This window comes from Cololabis saira, chromosome 20 (assembly GCF_033807715.1).
Source record: "Cololabis saira isolate AMF1-May2022 chromosome 20, fColSai1.1, whole genome shotgun sequence".
Lineage (NCBI taxonomy): Eukaryota > Metazoa > Chordata > Actinopteri > Beloniformes > Belonidae > Cololabis > Cololabis saira.
In genome coordinates this window covers 38,369,989-38,382,366 of record NC_084606.1, presented here as the reverse complement: position 1 = coordinate 38,382,366, position 12,378 = coordinate 38,369,989, and the positions used below count along the sequence as shown (strand labels likewise).

General features: G+C 44.7%; 1 protein-coding gene across 1 annotated transcript in view; it reads right to left on the bottom strand.

Annotated features, from left to right (window-relative positions):
* Positions 1 to 12,378, bottom strand: part of LOC133420880 (uncharacterized) — a 130,353-nt gene that overhangs the window by 60,032 nt on the left and 57,943 nt on the right. Inside the window, exon 5 of the mRNA XM_061710761.1 lies at positions 10,153 to 10,232. Coding sequence (XP_061566745.1) covers positions 10,153 to 10,232 — 80 coding nt within the window. The remainder of the gene's footprint in view (positions 1 to 10,152; positions 10,233 to 12,378) is intronic.

The following is a 12,378-nucleotide window of genomic DNA, read 5'->3' as shown; positions in this document are numbered from 1 at the left end:
TGTATGTGTATGCGTATATATGTATATATAGAGAAATAAAAAAAAAAAAGAAAAATTGCTTACACACTGCAAGGCCTGACTGATATTCTCCTCTTCTCCCAGCTATTTTGGGTTTTTCTGGTACTGTTCCCTTTATTTTTGGCAGAGATGAGGCACGTGGGCTAAAAGTTGTATATGTTTTCAAAGCAAACATAGAAAAATATGCCCATGAAATTATTCTTTAGTGCACTGACGCATTGTGAAAATATGTTTTAAAGTTTATTTTTAACAGCAAGCTGGTGCATAATTTAGCAGCATTTTACCAGAAGTGATCATTGGTAAGAGCGGAGAATGGCAGCAGAGGAAGACAGAGTGAGACAGCAGTTCATGCAAGGATCGGATGTTTGTGGAAATGAATGCTGATTTATTTCACGCTGGTTTATGAAACATGCCAGCTGTACAAGCAGGAAATCGCCATGAAAGCCTCTCCTTTTACACCATTTTCCACGGTGCTAGGACGCCAGGTCTACATAGTGAACTCAATTCAATTCAATTCTATTTATATAGTGTCTATTACAACAGAAGTTTCCAGAGACCCAGAACATAACCCCCGAGCAATTATTACATAAACATAACTTAAACAATGGCAGGTAGGGTATGACCAAAACAGTGCGTCGGTTTGTCCCCTTTTTGTGAGATACCCATCGATTCTAGAAGAGAATTGAAAGCTAATTTAAGATTATCGCTTTCAACATCCATATGAATATTAAAGTCACCTACTATGATGAATTTATCTGTACTGATCAATAATCCAGATAGAAAATCTGAAAATTCAGACAGACACTCTAGATCAGCACCAGCAGGGGGCCGGTACACTACCACTAACAAAACTGGCTTCTCTGATTTCCAGCTCAGGAATTTCAAATGTATTATAATCGCTTTTGGGTTCAGTTTTTGTTTGGAGACTGGAGTTATAAATTGCTGCGACTCCTCCGCCTCGGCCCGTGCTTCTAGGAATATGATGATTAAAGTAGCCGGGCGGAGTCGATTCATTCAAACTAACATACTTTTCCTCCTGTAGCCATGTTTCTGTTAAACAGAAAATATCACTCCTGTTCTCTGTAATTATATCATTTACAAATAGAAACTTTAAGCTCAACGATCGTGTACAGGACTGTCTCAGAAAATTTGAATATTGTGATAAAGTTCTTTATTTTCTGTAATGCAATTAAAAAAATTAAAATGTCATACATTCTGGATTCATTACAAATCAACTGAAATATTGCAAGCCTTTTATTATTTTAATATTGCTTATTATGTCTTACAGTTTAAGATTAAGATTCCCAGAATATTAAAATTTTTAGAGATAGGATATTTGAGTTTTCTTAAGCTCGACGTTTTTAGCGCCGTTACTTCGGCAACACCAACTACATTACCCACAATCCCCCTGACTACAGTAACAGAAATTACCGTAATGATCATATATAAGGCACACTGCCGGTTTTTGAGAAAATTAAAGGCCTTTAGGTGCGCCTTATAGTGCGGAAAATACGGTAAATGTTCAATGGAGCAAATTATTGGAATAATGTCTCAAATGGCTGAAATGTTGCCGTGCTTGTAAAGATTACCAGTGTGTTAAAATGTCCTTTGGTTGCTTACTTTCTCTTATTTACATACCAGGACATACTTAACAGTTTGAAAGCACCGTCAGTTTGCCATAAATAAACTATTATATGCAGCTTCCGTTGTTAGCAAAATGTCTGTCGTTTGTCTAATTCCACACACTATTTTTGATCTTATATTTCTTTTATTAATTTAGGGGACAAAAAAGCAATCAATATTATAGATATATAAAAAAATAAAATAAAAGCAATGCTGATTAGTGCCAGTAGTAGAGTAGTCACAAAACTGGAGTAAGTTTGTATCCTCCAATGGGAAACATTATAGTTGAGGAGGAAACATATTACAGAATTTATAATGTCTGCATGTTGCTGTTCTGTTTAGATTACAGATTCAGATTGGTTAGGAACCTTGAAGTCCTTGAAGTGTTCACATTATGTGAGTTATCAGTGACGAGGGTCAGACATCCATCCGTTTTCTACACCCGTTTATCTTTACAGGGTCACGGGTACGGCTGGGTATCGTTAAGAACCTCACGATTCCATTAGATTCTTTAGGTTTCGATTTGATTCGATATTGATTTAAATGCTTCAATATTGATTCAGTAAGGTGTAGAAATACACAAATACATGTTGGCAATTTTTCATTATTTTTATTTTCACGCCTATAACACGTGGCATGTTACTTCACATAGAAATGAACTGAGCAATTAAACTTAGCAGCACCATAAAGGCTCACTTGTGCATTTGTACTGTAGTACACGCCGAACAGCAACACGACAAACCTGCGGATCATGTTGACACAGAACTGTCATGTGTTTTTTTTTTTATTTTAACTTTTGTACTATAGTAGCCTCCAACACCTTCTCTCCTATTGGACATGCCGTGATGTCGTCACAGCGCGGCATGGTGAAATTAAAAAAATGTTCAATTCGGGCAGGCAGGCGCCCCCTCGCGCGCCGCCGAGCTCGGCGGCAGAGCGGTCCGCTCTTGCGCCGCGGTAGCACACACGGCGGCGGCCGCTTTGCGCCCTCTCAGTGAAAAGGGCTTTACACACCACCACATCTTTCTTTTTGATCCGTAGGGACATAACAAAGCCAAATTAATTTCACAGTAACTGATGCTAAATGATGAGACAAAAGATTATCAAACACACTCCTGAGCTTATCGCTGTCGCCAACAGTAAAGATTTCATAAGTGGCAAAGGAAATGATGCGATAAGGTCCCGGGGGTCTGCTGGAGGCGATCCCAGCTTTCTCTGGCCCAAAGGAAAGGGTCCGCCCTGGAGAGATCACCAGCCCCTCTATGCAATATGTATTCAAGTTTTCCTATTAAGTTTCTTTCCTTGTTCTTCAAGGATTTTTCACTCATCTTAGAGCAAAGCCTTTCCTTGATGTTGGAAACAGCACATTTACAGGACAGCTTCAAGTCACAGTGTTAGTAATTCTATTCACTTCTTTCAGGCTACACTATGTTCACTTTTGCTATGATACTATTCAATTTATTTATATAGCGTCTAGCCCACCCTGACATAGAATACACACACACCCAAATGTTTCCATCAAATAAGTTTCAGTGAGGGCTGGGAAATCATACTATTGTCTATTTTCCCACAGCTGGAATGAAACACAAAAGTTGAATAATGTATTGTTAACTGCAATGACTACGTTTAAATTCAGGTAATTGCTAATATTCCGGTTACTGAAACATTGGGAATATTCCGTTTACATGGTAATTAATCATTCGGGATATCTGGATCAAACCAGCGACGCACGGAGAACATGATGACACAATTCCCGTCATTTCCGCTTCTTCTTCCTGTATCCAAATTCAAAACAAATGCTGCTTCGCGCAACTTTTCTCTCACCTTCTTGTAAATCTTCTATCCCGGTACTTTCTACCGTCTACAAATGCAGAAATGTTCATATCCTTCATTACATTTATGAAGTGATTAGTCTCCTCCTGGTCTTGGTTTCTCCGTGTTTAGAAGAACTTCCTGGACTCAAAAGACCAGGATTCCTTGTGAACAGAGCATGTGCAGAAAACAAATTCCTGTTCCGTTTGATGGGGATATTCCGTTTGGCGTTTACATGACCCAATATTCAGGTTTTAAAAGGAGTAACCCAGGGCTCATATTGGGGTTTTCGAGACTTTTTTCAGGAACCACCACTGAAGCAAGTTCTGTTCTTAAAATTGCATTTCAGAATTAATTTAAAAAACTGGATGTTTTAAGTCTGTTTTCGAATGAATCTTAGGTTTTAGACTCTTGAGTCAAAAGCTCACAAACATTCATAAATACTCTACATTTATTTGAATATCTTTTGTTTATGATGCTCTGATGTCACGAATAAAGACACCTTTCAAATATTGATTATTGTGTGTGAGAATGTAATACAGATCATTTGGCCTGCATGCAAAAGGTTTTCTACTGCAGCTGAAAATGAACTGTTACTAACTATTATCAGTGGTGTGTAAATGTGCAGCACTGCTGTCATGAGTCTGACTCCAGCTGGAGAGATGCAGCTAAACAGTTTATTTCTCAACAGAGCTGGTGTGTGGAAGGAACCAGATGTTTCCTGGGCTGAGCAGTCCCAGCGTTGCTTAACATGTCACTGTCAATCAGGCGGGACAGCAGAGTTTCAGCAGCTGTGTTTCCTGCAGCTGCAGCAGGAAAATCACTGGGGGTCGATTGTATCTCTCTTTATTTCCTGCACTGTGTCCATGCCAGGCCAATTAAAGATGTTTGATTTGTTTGCAGAAGATGTGCAGCTTTAGGGACCAGAGTTGGGTAGTAACAAGTTACATTTACTCCGTTACATTTACTTGAGTAAGTTTTGGGAAATTTTGTACTTTTAGGAGTAGTTTTGAATCACTATACTTTTTACTTTTACTTGAGTAGATTTGTGAAGGAGAAACTGTTCCTCTTACCCGCTACATTAGGCTACGTTGAGCTGTTACTTTTCTTTTATCCCTTTTATCCACGTACGCGTCAATCTCATGACATCACTGGGGGATTCTTTGGGAAAAATGTTTGTTTTTGCATGTTTTGTCACATTTACACAGACTCAAACACACACAGAGTTTCTATGAGTTCATGGGCTTGTTCCGTAAAATAGCTTTAATTTAAGCTATTTTTATTTTTTATTCATTTTAATTAATTTTATTATTTTATTGATTTAATTTGCCTGAAGATGATCATTTTGTACTTTTGTCTGTTTGAATGGTTGTGTTAAAAAAATAAATCAGACGTTACTCAACAGTTACTCAGTACTTGAGTAGTACTTTTTTACTTTTACTAAAGTAAAAGTAAAGTTCTACTTGAGTCATATTATTCTGAAGTAACAGTACTTTTACTTGAGTACAATTTTTGGCTACTCTACCAGCTCTGTTAGGGACACGACATTCTAACGCAGATCCTTTTAGTTGCTTAAAGGAGCCGTCTGTAAGAAATGTCCAAAACTGGTACTGCAGTCACTTTCAAAATATTGTTGAGCGGCGTGTACCCTCCCCCTCCTCCCCCCGACCAGAGGTTGCCAGGTAGGCTGCAGAATGCAGCAGGAACGTAGGCTGCCATGGCTGCCATAATTAGAGCCGAGCTGGCAACCCGGATGCCGAAACAATACTGACTTGGTGATTGGGAGATAGGTGGAGGGTGGAGCTTCAGAAACAATACTGACTTGGTGATTGGGAGATAGGTGGAGGGTGGAGCTTCAGAAACAATACTGACTTGGTGATTGGGAGATAGGTGGAGGGTGGAGCTTCAGAAACAATACTGACTTGGTGATTGGGAGATAGGTGGAGGGTGGAGCTTCAGAAACAATACTGACTTGGTGATTGGGAGATAGGTGGAGGGTGGAGCTTGAGAAACAATACTGACTTGGTGATTGGGAGATAGGTGGAGGGTGGAGCTTCAGGCCAAAACCAAAAATGACAACATAAACATCAGTTGAGGGCTGCAACTCCTCTTTTTAAACTGGAATATCCTGGCTTGAGTGCAGTTGTCAGTGACATAAGTATTTGAAATGAACATGATTTTTAAATGTCTGTTGACATATCGGGGTCATTTTATGGTTCGTTTTATTATTGCTCTTACATACAGCTCCTTTAAAAAAAACTTTTCAATCTTTCCTCTCCTGCTGTGTACCATTGGTGCTGCACCACTTTGCCATGTGCTCATAGAAGTAGCAATGCATTACTGTAAAATCAAAATACGAACACTATCAAAAGTTAGCAATTACATATACAGAAATAATTTGATCAAGCGTACTGTCTGCTGCTGCTGAATACTTGACAGCCGTCTGTTCAGGGAATGAGGAAGGGTGTGAATCAGAAGATCATGGGCTGCCCTCTGCTCTCCCTGTCTGACATCAGCAGGGCAAGGAACATCTTAAAGGACAACGCCCAACCCGGTTTCCATTTCTTTGACCTGTTGCCCTCTGGGAGGAGCTTCAGGTCCATACGGACCAGAACAAACACACTCAGGGACAGATTCTTCCCCAAAGTTGTAAACTTTCTAAACCAGGGGTCACCAATCCTGGTCCTGGAGGGCCGGTGTCCTGCATGTTTTACATGTTTCGCTGCTTGATTGCACCGTGATAAAAGTGACTGTGTCGTTAAGAGAATTGTGCAGACCTGGATGACAAGCTGATGACGATGATTAATTAGAATCAGGTGTGTTAAAGGAGGGAAACATCTAAAACATGCAGGACACCGGCCCTCGAGGACCAGGATTGGTGACCCCTGTGCAATATTCTTTCATCCATTCATTTTCATAGTGTATATGTATTTATATTGTCTGTTTTTTTATTTTGTTTTTACATAACATTTTACATGTGTGAACTTGTATGGAGCTGCTGCTTAATCTCATTATATTATTATGATGACAATAAAGACTTTCTATTCTATAGAGGGAATGCGCATGACGTCACAGATGAGACTTCACAGCGCGTTACGCCCACTGAGTGGTAGAAAGACTGAGCTGCTGACTCTCCCCCCCCCACCTCTGGTCCAGGGTTATAATAGTTTTGAATTTTTCATTTTAGTTTAGTTTTATTTCGTTTTGACTTTTTCTCCTTCAATTCAGTTAGTTTTAATTTGTTTTTAGTGTGGGTTTGCTAGTTTTTATTAGTTTTTATATTTTCAAAAATGCTTAGTTTTAGTTTAGTTTTTATTAGTTTTAGTTTTAGTTTTAGTTTTGACGTCACGGACCGTGAGGCGTTAAGGTGCCGTAGCTGCCAGTTGGAGATAAACGGCCAGAGCGGAATAAATTGATCATACCAAGAGGCTTATATTGACAGGGACGAAAACGGAGGAAATTATATCTATAATTTCAGTTAGTTTTAGTTAGTTTTCTAAACACGCAATATAGTTTCAGTTAGTTATCGTTTTTGTCTTTTAATTTTAGTTTTTATTTAGTTCAGTTAACGAAATTGTTTTTTCAATTTTAGTTTTCGTTATTTCGTTCGTTTTCGTGAACGATAATAACTCTGCTCTGGTCATCCCGCTGCTGCTTCCACCTGCCTGCTGTGTGCTGTTGACGTCCCCGACTCCCCCAGTCTGGCCCTCGGCAGGAGGGTCCCCCCTTATGATCCAGGTCCTGGTCCAGGTTTCTTCCCTCCTAAAGGGGAGTTTTTCCTTGCCACTGTTTGGCGGCTTTTCTCCCACTAGGGGAGTTTTTACCTGCCATTGTTTATATAATAATTGCTCGGGGGTTCATGTTTATGTTTATGTTTATGTTTATGTTCATGTTCTGGATCTCTGGAAAGCGTCTAGAGACAACATCTGTTGTATTAGACGCTATATAAATAAAATTGAATTGAATTGAATTGAATTGAGTGGTAGAAAGACTGAGTGTCAGAAAGACTGAGTCTCAGAAAGACTGAGTGGCAGAAAGACTGAGTGACAGAAAGACTGAGTGGCAGAAAGACTGAGTGGCAGAAAGACTGAGTGGCAGAAAGACTGAGTGGCAGAAAGACTGAGTGGCAGAAAGACTGAGTGACAGAAAGACTGAGTGGCAGAAAGACTGAGTGGCAGAAAGACTGAGTGGCAGAAAGACTGAGTGACAGAAAGACTGAGTGGCAGAAAGACTGAGTGACAGAAAGACTGAGTGGCAGAAAGACTGAGTGGCAGAAAGACTGAGTGACAGAAAGACTGAGTGGCAGAAAGACTGAGTGGCAGAAAGACTGAGTGGCAGAAAGACTGAGTGACAGAAAGACTGAGTGGCAGCGTAAACTTCCAGTGTGAGCAATTCGAAAGCATCTAAAATGGGAAAGAGCTGTTGTGTGATCGACTGTACTCATGGGCTTTTAAAAGTGGCATAAAATGAGCAAAATCCAATGATGACACTAATCACAGTGATTACAAATATTAGTAGAAATGTCATACTTGTGACTGAGTGACAGCCATGGTCCATGAGCTCCAACATCTGATAGAAACTAGAGTTCTCTTCCTCCAGATAAGTTCCTACCCCTAGCTCTGAGCTGCCAAGTGTTTGCTTTGGATCTGTTCCCTCGCAGGGCTGGAGCACAAAGCTGGCAGCACATTATTGATTTCTGCTTGATCTTTCAGGCTGACTGTAGTGCTTAAAGTACACATATCCTGCCCCTTTTTCAAAAGAGGACAGTTTCCCTTCATTTAATTTCTCTGAAATGCTTTGATTGGAAATGCATCGGCATACAGTACAATAGCTCCTCTTTCAACCGTGTTCTCACTGTTTCTCTGTTCAAAGGAGCCCGGCTTAGATGGAATAGTGAGTCACTTTTGCAAGTCGTCTACTCAACTGGCAAATGTTGTAAAACAGGCCACAACTCTGGGAGTGAATGTCCCATAAAAGCCAGATGGTAAGTAACACATGACCCTTCCTCTCTTCTCCATTTCCATTTTTATTTATTATAAGTATCTCATAGCCATCATTTTTGTCCATCGTTCCTGTAGTTTCTTGTGCTGGCCCCCTTTTCTTTTCTTTTTTCTCTTCTGTACATGGTGCAGCATCCTCTGCCGGTGGTGAAGAGCATCTCTGAATGCACAACACCGGATCCTGCAGCGTGGGAGTGAGAGGGGCAGGGTAACGGCCCGGGCAGGCAGGGGAGAGATTTGTCCGTCAAGACTCCTCTCCCTGGCCCTGCCCCTTCTCAACCTTTCCCCGACCCTGAACCCCAACCTGGGACTTGCTGATTGGGCCGGAGCTTCGGGAGCTGCGTGCTGGCCTGCGGTCCCCACCCCTGGTCATCCCGCTGCTGCTTCCACCTGCCTGCAGTCCCCACCTCCGGTCATCCCGTTGCTGCTTCCACCTGCCTGCTGTCCCCACCCCTGGTCATCCCGTTGCTGCTTCCACCTGCCTGCGGTCCTCACCCCTGGTCATCCCGTTGCTGCTTCCACCTGCCTGCAGTCCCCACCCCCGGTCATCCCGTTGCTGCTTCCACCTGCCTGCGGTCCCCACCCCCGGTCATCCCGCTGCTGCTTCCACCTGCCTGCGGCCCTCACCCCTGGTCATCCCGTTGCTGCTTCCACCTGCCTGCGGTCCCCACCCCTGGTCATCCCGCAGCTGCTTCCACCTGCCTGCAGTCCCCACCCCCGGTCATCCCGTTGCTGCTTCCACCTGCCTGCGGTCCCCCCCCCCCCCCCGGTCATCCCGTTGCTGCTTCCACCTGCCTGCGGTCCCCACCCCCGGTCATCCCGTTGCTGCTTCCACCTGCCTGCGGTCCCCACCCCCGGTCATCCCGCTGCTGCTTCCACCTGCCTGCGGCCCTCACCCCCGGTCATCCCATTGCTGCTTCCACCTGCCTGCTGTCCCCACCCCCGGTTATCCCGCTGCTGCTTCCTCCACCTGCCTGAGGTCCCCCCCCCCTCTGGTCATCCCGTTGCTGCTTCCACCTGCCTGCTGTGCTGCTGACGTCCCCGACCCCCCAGTCTGGCCCTCGGCAGGAGGGTCCCCCCTTATGATCCTGGTCCTGGTCCAGGTTTCTTCCTCCTAAAGGGGAGTTTTTCTTGCCACTGTTTGGCTTAAGCCTTTTCTCCCACTATGGGAGTTTTTACCTGCCATTGTTTATGTAATAATTGCTGGAGGGTTTATGTTCTGGGTCTCTGGAAAGCATCTAGAGACAACTTTTGTTGTATTAGACGCTATATAAATAAAATTGAATTGAATTGAATTGAATTTTTGAATGGAGTGCTAGTATCGCAGTGCTAGTGCTAGTATCAGAGTTTTCCCCTGCACTGCAATCCGATCCGATCCGTGTTTTTTGGCTGGATCGCAGCATATTTTCCATCCGCGGGATCAGATCGCAGCATCCCTATTAAATATGTTTATTATTTTTACAAATTTAGACATTTTAACATGAGAGTCAACCCCAAACCTTGAAAGGAACTGAAATTTTTCCAACTTCCTATTAGAACTTAACCCAGAAAACTGGATGTTGCCCCTTGGTTGTGTCACACATTAAACTGCACATTAGAGAGAAGATTTTTAGTCTTGTTACCAACCACATATATCTCCGTGAACAATGAAAACACTGGCCAAAGTCAGCAATCATTAAAAGATGAGGTATAATCTGACCTTTGGTGTGGTCTCCGCCTCCCTCTTGGTCCGGCCTTGAGAAAGCCACCGCGCCGTCGCTGTCTTTCCTCCGCGCAGCCCTGAGGACACAAAGAGAGGAGATTAATGCCGTGATGAAGTTTGAACATGCTGAGCTAACTGATCGAGACACGACTGTACATCCCTGGAGCTGAGCACACGACACTGTTGCTTTACAACAACAAAAAAGTGCAATTAATGCAATTATTGATCTTCTTGATGAAGGCAACAGTGATGCTATCAGGCACTGTTACTATGGAACCAACTTCCAATCTGGGTTAAGGAGGCTGACACCACCTCCACCTTTAAAACTAAACTTAAAACCTTTCTGTTTAGTAAAGCCTATAGTGTTTAGTAAACCTCTAGTTAGTGTTAGTAAACCTCTAGTTAGTGTTTAGTAAACCTCTAGTTAGTGTTTAGTAAACCTCTAGCTGGTATTGGTAAATCTCTAGTTAGTGTAAACTCTAGGCCGGAGGTCAATGATCGACTTTGTTGTCGTTTCATCTGACCTTCGGCCGCATGTCTTGGACACTCGGGTGAAGAGAGGGGCTGAGCTGTCAACTGATCACCACCTGGTGGTGAGTTGGATGCGCTGGCGGAGGAGGAGGTTGGACAGTCCGGGCAGACCCAAACGGATTGTGAGGGTCTGTTGGGAACGTCTGGCCGAGCCCTCTGTCAGGGACATCTTCAACTCTCACCTCCGGGAGAGCTTCTCTCAGATCCCGGGGGAGGCGGGGGACATTGAGTCCGAGTGGACCATGTTCTCTGCCTCCATTGTCGACGCGGCGGCTCGAAGTTGTGGTCGCAAGGTCTCCGGTGCCTGTCGTGGCGGCAATCCTAGGACACGGTGGTGGACACCGGAAGTACAGGATGCCGTCAGACTGAAGAAGGAGTCCTACCGGGCTATGTTGGCCTGCGGGACTCCTGACGCAGTAGATGGGTACCGGCAGACCAAGCGAGCCGCGGCTCGGGGTGTCCTGGAGGCAAAAACTCGGGTCTGGGAGGAGTTCGGGGAGGCCATGGAGGAAGACTTTCGGTCGGCCTCGAAGAAATTCTGGAGGACCGTTCGGCACCTCAGAAGGGGAAAGCAGTACTCTGCTGGCACCGCTTATGGTGCGGGTGGGGAGCTGTTGACCTCGACTGGGGACATCGTCGGACGGTGGAAGGAATACTTCGAGGATCTCCTCAACCCGACTGACATGCCTTCCATTGAGGAAGCAGAGAGTTGGGGCTCGGAGGCGTACTCATCCATCACCCAAGCCGAGGTCACCGAGGTGGTTCGTAAGCTCCTCGGTGGCAGGGCACCGGGGGTGGATGAGATTCGCCCTGAGTACCTCAAGTCTCTGGATGTCGTAGGGCTGTCTATGTTGACACACCTCTGCGACATCGCATGGAGGAAGGGGACAGTACCGCTGGAGTGGCAAACCGGGGTGGTGGTCCCTCTCTTTAAAAAGGGGGACCGGAGAGTGTGTTCCAACTACAGGGGGATCACACTTCTCAGCCTCCCCGGGAAAATCTACGCCAGGGTACTGGAGAGGAGAATACGGCCGATAGTTGAACCTCGGATTCAGGAGGAACAATGCGGTTTTCGTCCCGGTCGTGGAATACTGGACCAGCTCTACACCCTCCGCAGGGTGCTCGAGGGTTCATGGGAATTTGCCCAACCAGTCTACATGTGTTTTGTGGATCTGGAGAAGGCATTTGACCGTGTCCCTCGTGTCATTCTGTGGAGGGTGCTCAGTGAGTATGGAGTCCGGGGCCCTCTATTAAGGGCTGTCCGGTCTCTGTATGATCGGAGTAGGAGTCTGGTTCGCATTGCCGGCAGTAAGTCAGACTTGTTCCCGGTGCATGTTGGACTCCGGGCAGGGCTGCCCTTTGTCACCGGTCCTGTTTATAATTTTTATGGACAGGATTTCTAGGCGCAGGCAGGGGCCTGAGGGGTTCCGGTTTGGGAACCTCAGGATTTCATCTCTGCTTTTCGCAGATGATGTTATCCTGTTGGCTTCATCGGACCGGGACCTTCAGCATGTACTGGGGCGGTTTGCGGCCGAGTGCGACGCGGCAGGGATGAGAATCAGCACCTCCAAAACCGAGGCCATGGTTCTCCATCGGGAAAGGGTGGCGTGCCTTCTCCGGATGGGTGGAGAAGTCCTGCCTCAGGTGGAGGAGTTCAAGTATCTCGGGATCTTGTTCACGAGTGAGGGAACA